Here is a 17085-nt window from a genome sequence, read left to right as displayed (position 1 = left end):
CTCTGAGCACTAGCATACACCATGGCCCCAGTAGGCACCCATCTTGCTTTCTACTGAAGTCACCTGTGCACCCTTGGGGTAACTCAGGTGACTTACTTGAGTGATGAGTTTAAGCCACAGGCTCTCCCTCTCATATTCAAGAGGGAAATAATGGGGGGGGGGAATTAAACTTAGAGGAGAGGTTCTTTAAAAATATTTTTCTTTAAACTTGAATCTTACAATACCAATAAATCTATGGGCAGGCCATCTCAAAGTCAGTAGCTGTGTGGAATCTAACTCCTAGTCAGAGCTCTGTTGCTTAGATATTGCCTAAATAAGCAATAGTGTGGTAGGCAAAGATATGTCTTTTAAAAAAAAAGTCTCAGGTCCTGCAAGGTCACACATCCTGGCTCTGCAGTCAAAGTGGCTTTTCAGAGAAAGCTGGCTGCCACAGAACCCTCTTATCCCCCACATGAGATCTTCAGCTAGAAGCTGGAGAACTTCCAAGACTCCACAGTTCTGTCATTGCTCCCACCCACACCCAAGCTGCGAGCTGGAGTTCCTCCCATTTCAGCTCCAAACTGGTTTTGTTTTCCTGCCCAACTGAAGATTCAGACTGTGGGGGTGGGGTTCACTGCCCGGAGGAGACTGTTTTCCAAGTCTTCTGGCCTTCTTCATTTGCTTTAGGAAGGGGCAGGACAGTTCTACAGCTCTTCCCAATACCCCTCAGGAATGGGCTTCAAGGGAACAAAAACAACAAAGAAGCGTCATGCAGGACAGTTCACCCCTATGCTGCAGCCCATTTGTGCCAGCTAAACTGGGAAGGACCCCAGTGCAGAAGGTTCTGTACAGGAGCAGCAGAGCTTGTTTTGTGCACCCCTGTGCCCTCACAGGGAGCCCCAAGGGGAAGAGGAAGATGGCCCACCAGGGCCTGAAGTAGTCACAGCAACCCCTAACAGAAGGAAGAGCAAGCAGCCTCTCCACTGTCTCTGAGCCCAGGAGGAATCTACCTGCATTCTCTTTTCCACCTCACTGTCATACAGAAAAGAACCCAACCCATGTGTTCTCATCGGAGGGACTCCATTCTACACCCATCTCAGTTTCCCCAGGGTCATGATCATTTTCCTAAAAACACAGCTGCTAAGAACTCCTGAACACACTGCTCTTTAATTCCCTTTCTTGACTCCCCTCACCCTCCATATTAACTTCAAACTAGGTTTTCCTGCCTAAAAGGCCATGCACAACTCTGCTCCTACCTACACATCAGGTTCCTGTTCCTCAGGTGTCCCCTAGCTCCCTTCATTTGCCAGTAATGGCAACCTTGATGCCCCTGTTGTGTTCTTGAAGCAGGGGACCCCAGGTTTCACTGATATACTTTGGTTTAACTGTTTATCATAAACAGGTATTACTGGGTGACTGTCTGTGGTATGCGCTAGATCAGAGTAGTCTTTATAAATATGAATCTACACAAAAAAGTAACAAATGATATTGGACTGCATGTCTTACTCAGATTCTCTAAACGCTGTTGGTCTTTATGTCTCTCTAGTCAGCCCTTTGCCTGATAGATAAATGCAGCGTCCATAAAATGGCACCATGCCACACCCCTTTCACACCATTTCCCTGCCTCTTTCTTACATATTGATGTGCATCGGGTCCCAGTTCAACAAGTCCTCTCCCCCTCCTCAATCAAATCACTCCTTTGTGGAAAAAATGAAATTATTTAGCTCACAATAAAAGCAAGAGCAACGAGGGTGAAGGAAAATCCTGGTCAAAAAGTGATCTAGTGAACCCTACAGAACATGCACATAAACCTACCCAAACCTCAATTGTGGAGCCTAGGAAGCCAATAAGGTGATGTAGGCCAACAGTTTAGGAGGCTAATTTCAGCTGTATTCAGCAGATATATGGCTGCCCATGGAAGCCAGGATTGGTATGTTCAGGGAGTGTCACTGATATATATTTTAAATAAGAACAATTCCTGCAAAGTTAGCACAGTTGCTCTTGTGAGCTTTTACAGTCATCAATCCTCTCCCACCACCGAGACCACAGCTATTATCTCCCCCTAAATATAGTCTTTGAAATTTAACAAAGTTTGGAAAGTTTAAGCTGTCTACCAAAGATTTTTTTTTCCATGTAGCTTTACCAGAAAAGCTTTGTGAAGACTAGAAGCTGCATCTAACTCTATTAAAAATTTCTCCACTAAACACTTTCAACTCTCTCTCAAACCGAGAGGAAAAAAAATCTATCATGTCATTTGTCAGCTAGAAACCTAAATTGCATTTCATAGAAGTCCAGACATCTTAGTGCACACAGGAAAAAGAAAAAGTTCAGACAGGAGGAACATGCACAATGATCTTGATTTCTAGCAGCTGGAGGCTTAGAAAGAAGCTGCTAGTGCCATAACTACTGATAAACTCTTTAGTAACTTATAACTAAGGTTAAGATTGTGTCAGTTATTTTTAGTAAAGGTCACCGACAGGTTGCAGGCAATAAACAAAAATTAATGGAAGCCTGTGACCTGTCTGACTTTTACTAAAAATAATGGGCGGGGGGAGGGGGGCTGACGGAAGCCCAAGAGGGGGCATTAGAGCCCAAGCCCTGCTGGAGGGGAAGCACCCACCACAGCTGAGAGCTGCAGGGGCCCCGCTGACACTATTGCTCTCAATGGAAATGCTGCTGAGGATCTGAGGCAGGTCATAAACCTTTGAGTTCACCCCTTCCTTATACAAAGGGCAAGTTCATAGGATGAATACCTGCCTCCACTGAAGTTAAGGGCAACATTCCCATTGATTTTAGTGGGCGGTCAGGATTCCCCCATATATTTTAAGGCCTAAAGGAACACTATGGTCATCTAGTTTGACCTCCTGCATAACACAAGCCACAGAGAGAGCCATCCTGTAATTCCTGCTGCAGAAGTAGTTATTCTTCCCTGCTACAAAAACCTACATTATTGAGCCCAGCAATTTGTAGTTGGGGCTTATGTGGTGGATTGGCTTTATGGTAGCCCTCTGTTCTGGGGAGAGTTTCACCCACTGGTAAATAGATTTAATATACAGTATAAGCATGTAGACGAGATAAGTCCTCTGTGGCCATATGTTCTTCATAAATGTTAGGGAGGAAGAGAACTGAGGAGGTAGAAAGGAAGAGTCCATTTCTGATTCCTCTCCAGTTTCTCTAACCACACATCATCACTGAAGTTAGTTTGACACTGAGAACACTAACACTTTCCAAAGTGATGTCCTCCTGAGAACATCAGAAAGGCCTCTCTTTAGACATCCTGACTATCAAGAACAATGGCTACCCTGCATTCTAGGCAATATACATACAGACTCACAAGCTTTCTAGAGAGGGGCTCATACTGCAAAGTCTTGACCTGGATTTCAAACATTACAAGGTTTGAAGGTCTTTGGATCCACGGTTTTGGCTAAGGTCCATTCGCAAAATTCAGATTGAGATCCTTGTTCAGATTTAAAGTGTTCCCAAAATTTTGGGGTGTTTGTATTCGGGATTTTAGCTTGAGTCCCTGTTCTATTTTCATTTATAGACTTAGTGCAGAAGTTACCTTGAGAGATGAACCCTTGGGAGTGAAACACTTAAACGGCTTCTTGTCATCTGACAAACCATCTTCTGGCATCTTCTGACGTTTTTCAGCAGCTTCAGCCCTTCTCCTCTCAATGTCTTCTTTCAGCCTCCTCTTCTCCTCCTAAGACAGTATGAGCACATAGCTAGTCATTTGTTTACTTCAAGAGACCACATCAACCTCAGATCCCTTAAACCCCTGGAGAAATTTACAGGATTCATGGAGAACACAAATCCTTACACCAGCCAGAAATTTCAGTGACCTATTTTAGTTCTAGCTATTTATAATGTATTTGTGGTGCACTAGGCAACCATAGTATCAAGTGTGTGTGCGTTAATCTATACGATCTTAATTCCCCCCTGCCCCCAAATACATTTCCTCTTTAAAGTGTACTGTCATGGCCCAGTGTGTAATGAGAGACAGCAGTACATTATGAAAAATGCTGTTTTTCATTAAAGGACTGGGACTTTAGAAGTTGAATGTTAACTTTTAAGACTGTTACACTTGATTTAAAAAAATGTTATTGAAAGACACACTTAACACATCTCTAAGTCAGGATATTCATGGTAGAATGGAATTTATTCCCTTGAAAACAGAGAGGAACTTCCTAGTTGCCAGAGAACAGACCCAAGAACTCCCAAGGTCCCATCCCACCTCCAAGACTGAATCCTTCTTTAGCGTCATGCAAGTCACTTCTCCTCCTCTTTATAGATGGGGAACTGTGGCACAGAGATTAATACTTAGCTACCTCATGTAGATGGTGGAGATTAATATATGCCCAATGTGCTGAAGATGAAAAGCACCATAAACAGCCTAAGAAGGGATATTACTCTGCAGAGATAATGTGGGTTTTTATTTTGTAAGACATCAGTTGAACTAGAGGGCAGTCACTCTTAGCCCTATTAAGCAAGGCCTGTTTTGATACTGCAAGATGTTGAGTGACCTTCCTCTCACAGAGTTCTTCTATGGGAAAGCAGGGGGCTCAGCATGTTCCAGGATTTGGCCCTTCCCTATAAGTGCTAAGTACTATTATTATTAGTCCCCAATATCCAAGTTCATTTTTTGTATAATTTAGATCCCTAATTACTGTGCCAGAGATCTGAACATCCAGTTTAAAGAGATTCACTTGGCAGAAGAAACATAGGCAAACAGATATATTTTTTGGTATTAAATTTTAAATGAGGCAAAGATTTCTAATGAGATTCAGTCCATTATAAAACTAGCATTTAATCCCATTTGCAGCAAACATCTGTGTTAGTCTCATCTCTCCCTCCCCAGATAGAAACAAGATTTCTGTAATTTAAGATATGTGGCCAAAAAAAAAAAAAAAAAAAAAAAAAGAAGACATCCACAATAAACAAAAGCCTATGTTGCTGCAACATTGCACCTGATATTTTGTATGCACGGGAAATAAGAAAATCAGAGTTAAGATTCTCAAGACAACCACAGATGAAATTCTGGTCCCACTTGTGAGATGAGAGTTTTGCCACTGGATTGCATGGGACTAGAATGTCACCCGTTGGTGCTATCTCCTTTTGCGCCAGGATTAGATCAGGATCTTACTAGCACATCTGTGTATATGATCATGTAATACCAAATATTGTGTACTTGCAGCTGAGATTGAAGGTGACAGAAACAGTGCAGCTTTACTGTCCATTAGCATGTGCCATTGCACAGCATTGTACAAATGGGTGATGAAAGACCCAATTTTGTAGCCTCCGTGTCAACCTTAGTGGGTAGTAGAAAAGAAAAACTTAGTGGAATGGTGGTAGGGCCCCCAAAAGGAGGAATCTGATTGAGAAAACTGAAAGATTTGTTAAGTATTTGTATTGTAGCACCTAAAGTTCCCAATGGGGGGAGGGATAGCTCAGTGGTTGGAGCATTGGCCTACTAAACCCAAGGTTGTGAGTTCAATCCTTGAGGGGGCCACTTAGGGATCTGGGGCAAAATTATTACTTGGTCCTGCTAGTGAAGGCAGGGGGCTGGACTTGATGACCTTTCAAGGTCCCTTCCAGTTCTAGGAGATCTCCATTAATTTTTTTTATGTAAACTGGGGCCACACTGTGCTAGGTACAGTCACATAGCAAGAGCCAACCCCTGTCCTGATGAGGTTACAGTCTAAATAGATAAGACAGGCAAAGGGAGAGAGAGGAAGCAAGAGCAAAGCCACATGCCCAAGGTAACAGTCTGTTAACAGTAGCAGATCCAGGAATAAAATAATCTAGTTTTGGGCCTTCCAAGTTGGCTGACATTAGGAAAAGTAAAACCAAAACAAAGCCTTTCACACAGCATTGCCTTAGATATTGAAACCCAGATCCTCAAAGGTATTTCAGCTCCTAACTCCCATGGTTTTCAATGTAAGATAGGAGACTAAATACCTTTGAGAATCTGGGCCTGAGCTGAGCTACTATCCCAGGGCCTAAAATGCCACCCATAAACAGGTCAAGCAAAGCCTTTCTCCTTGTGCAGTCCCCTTGATTATTTGCCCAAGAGTATGCCTCACTGCACAGCGTTGTGTGATCATGTAATGAAAGACCAATACGAGCAAGTGAAGCAGAACAGAGTCTAACTTTGGATCTCACAGTTTTATTACTACACCATTACCTCCTCTCTGGCTTTTCTCTCAGCCTCCTCCTGCTTCCTCCTCTGTTCCTCTTCCTCAAGGATCTTCCGACGCTCCTCACGCTTTTTCTTCAGTTCCTCCAGCTCCACAGCTGCCTCCTGTTGCTTCTCCTTCAACTTCTCAAACTCCTCGCTCTCATTTTCACCTCGGCGACGGCGCAGCTCCTCTAGTCGTTTGCCGGCTTCAGCCTGGGACACCGGCTTACCATCCTCAGCATTTGTAGTTGCTTTCATGCCGGAGCGGCTGAGAAAGAATTGAGAAGCAGGTTAACATGCCACAGGTTTTCCTTTGCCAGTTTGGATCACCTGTTACCACTCAACTAGGCAGCAACATAGGAACCTGACACACACAAACATCTTTTGTTCCTCACAGAGCATGTACTACCCTCAGCAGGTTTCATCAGGGGCTGAAGTAGACTGGGGAGCCCAGAGGCACATCTCTGCCTTCCCCTGATAGTGGGGGACCAAAGGGTCCCACATGCTTGGAAGGGTAGTTTTTGTATCATATTGCCTCAGAACCTAAGACAAATGTGTCTCACCCCCTTTCTAGAGACATCTTAACTCGTGAACTTGAAAGTTTCATGTCTACTGTTTTGTTTTGTTTTAATTCAAGATCCATTTTATTTTAGTCCCAGCTCCATAGTATATACACACTTATTCTCAATTATATGGTACAAATATGTAAGGATATTACCTACAGAGATATGTTCCAGCTTCTAAAAGCATAATACTTGACTAATCTATGCATAAAACAATTCAGGGATCCAATGAAAAGCAATAAATAAATATTTAAGGCTGAGAAAAGTGAAACACGTACATATCCAAAACAAAACACTATATTCGGTGTAATAAAAGACAAATAATCCTTTGATTTCTCAGACAAATGTCTTCTCTAAGGGATTATATAAAGTGTTTAACAAATCTCTTTAAAGAGAGCTAAAGCACATTGCTAGGGCATTAGTCTTCAGTTTACCGGGGGAGGAGGAATATTATCATTCCATCAGTATTTTCAACACAAGATGTTTCAATAATGTAATACCAATTGTTATCTTGGACTCTTGCATCTCTCTTATATATATTATATATATATAAAATCAGGTCTGGTCAAAAACTTGGTTGAAGTTTTCTGTGTGAGTTTTTGATTTTTCATAAACCCAAAACTAGATTTTTCATTGACTTTTTCCACAGGGGGAAGAAAACCCAAAACCAAACCAAACCAGATATTTTCCAACCAGCTCTTATAATCGAAGACATTAAAAAAAAAATAGTTCATTCATACTGCCCACGAGAAGTACATATTTTTGTCAGAGTGTCAAATAGCAGCACCAATATATGTAATTACCACATCAGTGTTTAAGTGCTTGCTCCTTGAAATGTATTTATTAATACACCAGACAAGGGGGTCAACACTTGAGGTATCAGCATGATACTTACAAGAGAAAGGGCAAGTAGGCATTTATATTGTTTTTATTTTCTTCCCTGTTCTACACCCAAGAAAAAGGAGATCCTAAACACTACAGCAATGAAACCACAGTGTTGCACAATTAAATGCCACAAGAGCCAACAGTGCAAAAGTTAAGCTTTCCCTCAGCAATATGGATTAGTTTCTGCCTCCAATTACCTCTGGACAAATAGAGAGTAACTTCACTGAAGTCAATAGACTTATTCCAGATTTGTACTGATATAGTTGAGAGTAGAATTTAGCCTTAAGCAATTTTTTTCTTCACTGTTTGGAAGGTGTGGGTGAATATTTTGTCCAAACAATGACATTTGTCTTTCTTACTGAAAAATAACTGTTTATCTCCTAATCATGTACATCCACAGGCTATTTCTATCTTCTTTTATTAATATACACTATGGAGGATTTCCTCTGCTGTTTCTGCATATTCTCTAGTAGAGAACAATAATTGGCAGTCATCCTCTTCATATTTTTTTTTCCTGAGCCTCTTTGCTTTCAGCACATTCTGGGAATCTCAGGCCCCTGCTGCCAACATCAAGAAATCAGTATTGAGCTTCTAGACCGAGGAAGAGCTTTCAGAAGTGCCTGTTTGGTGCTAAGAAAAAGAAGCCAACTGCCAGTCTTCACACAGGAGAAATAGGATGGTTTGAGAGAGACAAAAATGACAGAACAATGTGAAAAATGCATTACATCATGCTTAGGATTTTTGCACTCCCATATGAGAGTGGGGAGGAAGGGCAGGTGCAAAAGGGAAACCACAAAGATAAAGTTTTCTAACTATTCTGTCAGCAATAGCAACAAAGATGGGACAGACACTATTTCTCTTTGGCCTCAGATTTCTCAGTCAGTCTTAAGGAGTTTTATTTCCCATCATTGCCATTTAGACATATCTTATGAGTCTCTCAGTCTCTTGCCACCATCTTGTTTATAGACAATGAGAGTACAGGTAATCCTAAACTAAAGCCCTATGACTAAACACCAAACTTTTTCTCCCCTAGGGGTGGGGAGAAGAAAAGAAAGAAAAAAGTGCAGAAACCCCCTTTGAAGCTTTTCAAAGAAGTCCTTGCTCTAACAAGAAATAAAGCATGTGAAAAAAGTTATATACATATTTTAGAAACAGAACTCATGTTAGTGGTGATTTGACCCACGTATACAGAACAGTTACTAACAGGACTCATATCCTGCTATTCCATCACTATGTTATATGACAACCTAGGGGTTTTTGAATATTTCACCTTTGAAAAAGTTTGTTTCCCCATAGGAACCCTTAGGGAAATGCTAGGAAAATGCTAGGATGCACAAAAATGAACTAAATGATGACTACTAACTTATTTGTCCATTCCACTTCTTTGCTTTTATTCCCCCTTGCTTCCCCACTTTCTAGCAGAGATGAGCCTTTCCAAATCTCTCCCCATCAACCAGTTACCTTTAGATTTCCAACTGTAGCAGAAGCCTCAGAGACAGTTTTATGTTCTTGTCTAGCTAAACCACCTTAAGATTTTTCTTAAAAAGGCAGAACACTTGGCTGGATGTAGTTTTCACTCTACCAAATAATCACTCTTTTGTGCAGAAATCATTAACTTCAAGGCTCACTAGCACAAACAACCCAAAGATCAACTCTTAAAAGAGTTACCCTAGGGAAGCAAGGCTGCTTCTAGCTGGTTATATAGGGTGTAATTAAAAGCAGGTGTGTAATTGGCAATGGGTTATCTCACTCAGAGTCAGGCACCTGTGCCACTAGGGTATAAAAGCACAGCTCTTGGCTCATAATGTAGACTATGAAAAGATGAAGTTCATTAAGAAATGTTTAGTAGATGATAGGAGTATGGTAAAAACAAATTACTGATCCCCACAGAGGGGGTGAGTTTGCTTATTGTTTACTACTCTGCTATGAGTTTCTCATTTCCCCACTACAGTGAGGTGGGTAGACGTCCACTACAAAATAGCTTGAGATCCTGAATTTATTTCTAAGGAGCCACTGAATATTACAATCTTCAATGATGTTGGAAATTTAAGTCTTGTACTACACAGCTAAAAGTACGGTAACAGAGACCCATAAAAGGCAACAAGCCCCACAGCTCTACTCTGATATAAACAAATCTAGTGTTAATGTGTATCTTACCTAAAAATATTCTCGGTATGTTTAAGTTTGTGAGTAGTAAGTTCCTGGAAACGCTCTCCGTTCTGTGGCTTTGGTTCAGGAAATCCCTTCTTACGATCCCAGATAGGCTTCACCTCCTCCTTAGGTGCTTTGTCCTTATTAGCCTTGTCATCTTTGATCTGCTCAGGAGATATTAGAAAGCATACAACCAAAAACAAAACAAAAAAATCATAATTAGACATTGTGAATGACTGAAAAGGAAAACAAGTTTCCCACCATCAATGAGTAACTGTCTTCAAATGTTCTATGGCAGGAATAGCCTGTCAAGTTCTAAAATGTGGCCTGCAACCATCCTCGATTTCTGATCTATGTTAAATATGCAGGCAGCTTAATTCATCTACATTGTGTGCAAATCTGCTGTGGCCTTGGAAATCTCAAGCATCCTTACCTTCTTATGCAGTCTCTACCACTACCTTGCCCATCATCCCCTTCCTGATCATGTGTCTGTTGATTCACCTGTTGTGTATTGTCTAAATCGTAGACTGAGCTCTCTGGGGCAGGGATTGTCTTTGTTTGCATAGTGTCTAGTTCAATGGGGCCCTAATCCCTGGTTGGGGCCCTAGGTGCTACCGCAATAGAAATAATACAATCTTAAACTGATTTGCACAAAGCAAGTGCATGCTATGTGGATGTAGCCAATACATTCAACAGCACAGGAGGTATGTGCTATACGGATGTACCTAGGACTTTCAGTGTCACAGCAGGTGCATACTACCTAGCTATTACAAGTATAGTTTGCAATAGTCAAGTAGTTACAAATTATGTTTCTTAGCAATATTTTCTTTGATAAATATGTAACTGGGGTTATCACCTGTACCCCAGTCTAAACAGTGACTAGTGGAGGAGGATACTATTGGATGTGAAGCTCTTACTCCTATGAAGAAGCAGATGTTTTCTCTGAAAACATTAAGGCAAGATTCCCCCTTCCCCTACAAGCCTTTCACCGACATAAATCTGACTAAGATCCAGAATCATTATGCACTAGTTTCGCTCTCTAATCCCCACCCAGAAAATTCTGGGCTGAAAATTATTTATTATTGCCACTGATGGCCTGACCCCAGCATGCTGAGTCATGGTTGGATGCTAATGGAAAGTGCAGGATATGGCAATTGATTTCAGTTCTTCTGTTCTCTGGACAGAATTATTCCCACTAAGGAAATTAGCTGGACCAGCAGCCAAAACAAGCTTTAAATAGCAGTGGAGGAAAATACCAATGTTAACCCACGGAAGATCTCCTTTTTCACTTTTAGCTTTGCCATATTTGGGAAACGCTCTGGTGGGCAGCCTAAATATCATTTATTTGGAGAATTGTCTGTAAACCTTTAGCAAACTGTACCTATATTCCTCTGCATCCTACTGCCCTTCCATCTGATCACCAAAGAGAAAAATAAATCGTACACAATCCTATTCTAGGACACATTTTTTTTAAAAAAACGTACTCCAAGCTGCGTTTAGTGAAAAAGCCCAAACCTCTACACTATTTCTATCCTTCGTCTGCTCAATGCACCTTTCAATAGCCCCACCTCCAAGGCATTCCCTCCCACTTTTCAAAAGCAGGAGCCTCGGGGGAGGGAGAGGGCTTATAAAGCACCTGACATGACTGCACAGCTTGAACCCAGGGCTGGCCTTACCATGAGGCAAACTGAGGCAGCCGCCTCAGGTGCCAGACTGGGGGGGGCCGCACTAGGACCCAGAGTGTAGAAAATTGTGTCTGTTGCTGGTGCATAAGTATCCTCTCTGCTCTAGATGCACAGAGATGGTGGAGTGCTGTGCTGGAGGAAGGCAGAATTGAGACCTTTCAAAGTTTTGGCCCAAGTGAGGAGGAATGGGGGGGCGTCATTTGAGCTCCCCGCCTCAGGTGCCAAACTGCTGTGAGCCGGCCCTGTTTGAACCCTTAAGACCTGTTCTGCCTCTAGCTGGCATTAAGTATTGTTCATACAATGCCAGTACCACAAGTGACAGCTATCATGTGGTATGGACTGCAAGTGTGTGTGTGTGTTTGGGGGGGGGAGACACAGCAACTCATCTTTTAGCCTGTGATAGCAGCTCAACTTCAACCCCAGGCTCCCCTGTAGGTTTTAACTTCAGCTGCTAACCCAAGTTAAAAGTTGAGTTGCCGTGTCTTCATTGTTAACTCAGTTTAGCAGCTCGAATTGAAGCCTATAGTGGAGACTGGGGTTAAACCTGAGCTGCTAACCTGAGTTGATGGGGTCTTCACTGCTATTTGAACTCCAGTTGGGTAAGCCAAGTTCAAAACACACCTTTTTGTGCAGTATAGACATACCCTCAGTTACGTCTAAGTGGAATCACTTTAATAGGTAAGAGGGGAACTCAGTTTCCATGATCATGCATTCTTTGGCCTTGATGCTGTGACTAGCAGCAGCCAAGCCTATTATTGCTAGTGGCAACAGTAGTGGCTTTGAAGATGTGAACTCCTAACTTCTAGGAACTAGTCAGAGACAATCATTTCTGTTCATTCACTCTAATGAACAGTCATCAGCTTGTAATGTCTTTTGGTCACTCCCAATCCAGGCAAGATTTGAACCAGTGATGTAATAACAGTGAAAAGCTCTCATTAGCAATCCCCTGCACTTCTCAATCCCTTTCTGAGTGATTTAGAGACCTGGGGTGTTGATTGTTTCAGGATTTCAAATGCCAGGACTTCTGTGTTGGGATTTTGAAAGGGCAGAATTTCCTTTTATGAGATTTTCATCAAGTCCCTTCTAATTCTCATTAAAAACCCAGTATGTCAGCTGCCTGAGCTGCAGTCCCAGCAGGGGCAGGTAGTGTATCTTATATCTTAATTGAAATTGTTAAGAAAACTAATATTAAAAAAATACACTTTTAGAATTAACAGGCTAGGGAATACCTTTTCATGGGCTAATAGGATTTGATTTAAAGGATTATGGTTTTTTACCAAGTGTGTGTGTGGGGGGGGGGGGGGGGGGGCAGGGACACACACACAAATAATAAACACAACTGGGCTTTTTGACTCAAAAAATAAAAAGGAAAATAAAATAGGTTATCAGAGAAACACTTTAAGGGTTTAGGGCCCAATCTTGCTCTTATTAATTTTAATGGCAAAATAGCCATTGACTTCAACAGAAGCAGGAACAGCCCCTTTCATAGCAGTGCACCCTAAAAGTGACAGATGTAAACATTTTTGCATGCTTACACATTTCAGTGAATTAGGGATCAATCCATCTCACACTGAAATGAATGGAAAGGCTCCTATTGACTCTAGTGGAATTAGATCAGATCTGTGATAGTATCTTCAAAAAACATCGCCCATCTCCCCCCACAGATCTTGACCCCAAAATCAAATTGAACATGATTGAAATTTTTTTGGAGGTTTGTAAATTGTTCAGCTATTTTTATTTTCGCACATCTCTCCATTCCAGGTTCCTGCTAGAAATGTAAATTAGAACTTGAGATGCAACATTTCCACCTAGAGTTTGAACACCTCAAAGTTTTGGTTCTGCCAATTATAAAGATTGCAAACTTTGGTTCCTGATTTGGGTTCAATTTTGGAAGGCCCCAAAAAACTGTGGGCATCTACGGCTATCTCTAGGCGGTAGCTGGGAGCATGATTCCCAGCTCGGGCAGACAAAGACACACTAGTGTGCTAAAATTAGAAGGGTAGCACGGGTGGCAGCTCCGGCTAGCCACTTGAGTAGAAACCTGCACAGACCCCTTGGGTATGTGCCCAAGCTGCTGCCTGTGCTACCATTGGCTATGTTGCTATTTTTAGTGCACTAGCTCAAGAAGAGCTACCGTCTATCTGTCTACCCAAGCTGGAAAGTGCACGCCACGCTGCAGTGTAGAGGTACCCTAAGGTTTAGCTTTGGGGCCCATCTCTATCAAAGTAGAGATACCTATATACCATGAGAAAAGAATACTTTTGCAGCATGTCTAGCCAAACCGGAAGCAGGAAATACCAGGAGTCTCATGTCATGAGAAAACTTGTTCTGATGAACTTTCCAGACCAGTTGGGACAGTTCAAAGAAGCGGTCAGACTTCTGATTGCTAATCTGAGTGAAACCTACACTGTGAGGGCCAGATTCTGATCTCACTTACAGTGGATGTGCACTGGTATAACACAGGTACATAGGCATAAATCTGAGGTAACAAAGCGAGGAGAAGAATGCTCCCAGATCTAGTCAGGCTTACAGTCTCTCAACTCTGTTAGTAACTACATAACTTGTCAAAACACAGGCTTTGTTGAATTTTGTGTATCACTGTCATGGCAGGCGTGTACGGAAAGGCTTTTTTGCAGTAGTGAGAATACCATTCTTGTCCTAAGCCAAAAAGGGATGGCCAAGATTTTCAAAAGGGACTAATGATTTTGGTTTGGTGTTCAACTTGAGATACCTTTTGGGAGGTGGGTGCTTAGCACGTTCCAAAAATGAGGCCTTTTAAAGGTGTTTCAAGTTGAGCACCCAAAAACGGAGGAATGCAAAATCTCTAATCCCTTCTGAGAAAGTTGGCCATTATCTTTAAGGGTTCGCTCTTGCAGCCTATATTCATGGGGGTCCTGTGAGAGGCAGAGCATCTTCAGCTCCCATTAACTTCAATGGGAATTAAGGGCACTCAGCACTCTGCAGGACGAAAATCTAGCGAGGCCAAGTGAAATTGACATGATTGTTCATATATTTATCCAGCCCCTTTTTAAAAGAATCTCCAGTATGATCTGTTTTTGGGTGGTGGTAAATTCCACAGGTTGACTCCTTGTTGCGAAGGAATATTTTCCTTGTATTTGCTTTACACGCATTCTTTAGCCTTGACGCTGTGACTACCAGTAGCCAAGCCTATTATTGCTAGTAGCAACAGTAGTGGCTTTGAAGACGTGGACTCCTAACTTCTAGGAACTAGTCAGAGACAATCATTTCTGTTCACTCACTCTAATGAACTGTCATCAGTTTGTAACATCTTTTGGTCACTCCCAATCTTGCCCTCATTTCATTGAATAACTCTTTGCTCGGTTTTGTGAGGCAATCAGAGTGACTGTTCAGTTTTTAATTTAACCTTCACTGTCATAAGAATCAACATGAAGAGTCCTTTAACTATTCTCCTTTGCAGGCTAAATTATCCTAGTTTTACCAATCTCTCTTCATATGAATTACAAACATTTTTCTACCCTCTTCATTGCCCTCTTTGGATCTTTTCAATCTCACCTATGTCCATCTTCAATTGAGGTGTCTGAAACTGGGCACTGCACTCCAGAAAAGTCTGTAGCATCATTCGCTATCAGGCCTGATCCTCAGGGTGGGATAATCACCTGTAATAGGCTGAGTTCTACTAGCTGCTTTTCTACACCCAAGATATTGGGCCAAAACATCAGCAGGTGCAAATCGGCAACTTCAATGGAGCGGCACTGATTTACAGCAGCAGCAGATCTGGCCTTCAGGTTCTCCAAGCAGATACACAGGCAGGTCACCCCACCTTTACTAAATATCCATCCAGGGGGGCTATGGCTTACTTTATACCACATGGATGTGCTTGAGCCCAAAGGGGCACAATCCTGCAAGGCCCTGAGCACCCTCAACTTTCTATTAAAGTCAATGGAAGTTGAGGCACTCAGCACTTCGCAGGATTGTGCCAAAAGCGGGTCCATTGCACAAAGACTAAGCACCTCTCCCTGTTTGCCAATTACAAATCTGAGGAGTAAATGGTTCCCAACCTTATTTACTTACCATACAGTAAAACACCATGGCACCAGCTCCTGTGTTTACAGTAGAAATGCAATGCAGTAAATTTTGTAGAATTTCTCTTTAAAACAAAAAAAGAATCTTGGGTCTGCAAGGTTTATATAATTAGGCACTGGATTATTTGGGGGAAGAAAAATCATTAGTTAGATCAGTTAAGTGGCCAAAGGGACCTGGAAGCATCCATGATTATTATGAAAGTAGGTCTCAGTCACAAGAGTAAAGTTTGTAGTAAAGTAGAGGAAACCAGGGAAGGATGATTAGTTGGTACAATCCTGAGAAATCCATCTCCAGGGCCCAAATCTTGCTTGCATCACTTACTTGAGTGAGTCCCATTGAAGTCACTGGGGTACTCGTGTTAAGTAAGGCAAACAGGATTTGGTCCTAAGGCCCCAGTTAGCAAAATACTTAACCAGAGCTTAACATTGAGCATATGAATAGTCCCATCCCTACTGACATGAATGAGACTATCCACCTGCTTAACGTGAAGCATGTGTTTAAGTGTTTTGCTGATTCGGGCCTTTACGCTAAGGGCTCATGCTGAATTTGTTTAAATTCGTGAACATTTCCTTATAGCATCAATTTTTGTAGATCATAATTACCTGCTGTTTTTTGAAGGTGGGTTGAAGTTTCTCGTCTGGTAACTTTTCTTTTTTAGATTCCACTTTAACCTCTTTTTCTTCCCCCTTTTTATTTTTAAGATGAAAATGTCATTCTACAACAAGCCCTGTCCATTCCCATTTGCCAAAGCTGTGCTCACATACCCGTCTTGTGCTGCTGTGCCCACATCTCCATGTGCAGCTGTGCTTGCTCTTCCCCTCGCAAGGGACTGTGCTCCCATACCCCCTATGGACTTTTGCGCTTCCTTCTCCCTCGCGTGCCACTGTACACATATCCCAGCAGAGAACGCCCCGAGCTGTGCTTGCTTCAAACAACATACATTTCTAGTCAGCGTTCTTCACACAGCGTTTCCCAGGTGCCCACATATCTCCTGTGTCGAATTGTGCTTTTCCATCCCTCGGGCGTTATTGCACTGGGCTGGCTTAAAGCAACAGGAAAAGGCAGTGGTAAATTGTGCAGAGATCTTGACATGCAAGGTTTTCCTTTGCAGGATCTCAGAGCCAGGGTGGGGAAGCATAAGTGTGCCATGCATTGCATTATTGATAAGTAGGAGCAAGAAGCTTTAGTAAAAAGGAAATCAAATATTGATGAAACAGAGTTAGTAGTTTAAACACAGGAACAGAATTGTGAGTAAATTCCAGTCCAATTTTTTTTCTTGCATTACATTTCTCACAAATCACAGGCATCATCAGTTTGGTGCAAAATGTTTACTGTACCTGTTTTCTTAGGGAGACTGTTTGAGGTTTTTCCTCTTGCACCTTCTTCTCTTTTACCTGTTTTTCTTCTATTTTCTTCTCTTTTACCTGTTTATCTTCTATTTTTTTGTCTTCCATTTTTTTCTCTTCTACCTTTTGTTTTGCCTTTAATTTTTCCTCTTCTAGCTTAGCCTTTTCTTCAGCTGCTCTCTTCTTCTCCTCTGCCTTTGCCCTCTCCCTTTCTTCTGCTTTCTTCTTCTCCT

The 17085-nt window shown here is 42.0% G+C and overlaps 1 protein-coding gene across 5 annotated transcripts in view; it reads right to left on the bottom strand.

Annotated features, from left to right (window-relative positions):
* The window catches only part of CALD1 (caldesmon 1), a 253423-nt gene that overhangs the window by 15705 nt on the left and 220633 nt on the right, over window positions 1-17085 (bottom strand). For 4 of the 5 annotated variants that reach the window (XM_026652186.2, XM_024209149.3, XM_026652187.2 and 1 more), the window contains 3 exons: window positions 9763-9920; window positions 6164-6425; window positions 3542-3682 (listed from right to left, as the gene is read on the bottom strand). In XM_026652186.2, coding sequence (XP_026507971.1) covers window positions 3542-3682; window positions 6164-6425; window positions 9763-9920 — 561 coding nt within the window. Of the gene's footprint in view, window positions 1-3541; window positions 3683-6163; window positions 6426-9762; window positions 9921-16108; window positions 16193-16843 lie in introns of all 5 variants that reach the window. The other variant, XM_026652189.2, reaches the window with a different exon arrangement.

The sequence above is a fragment of the Terrapene carolina genome, unplaced genomic scaffold (genome assembly GCF_002925995.2).
Source record: "Terrapene carolina triunguis isolate 2854851 unplaced genomic scaffold, T_m_triunguis-2.0 Scaffold112, whole genome shotgun sequence".
Taxonomy (NCBI): domain Eukaryota; kingdom Metazoa; phylum Chordata; order Testudines; family Emydidae; genus Terrapene; species Terrapene triunguis.
The sequence above is the reverse complement of the archived record's forward strand: the minus strand, read 5'-3'. Positions and strand labels throughout refer to the sequence as shown.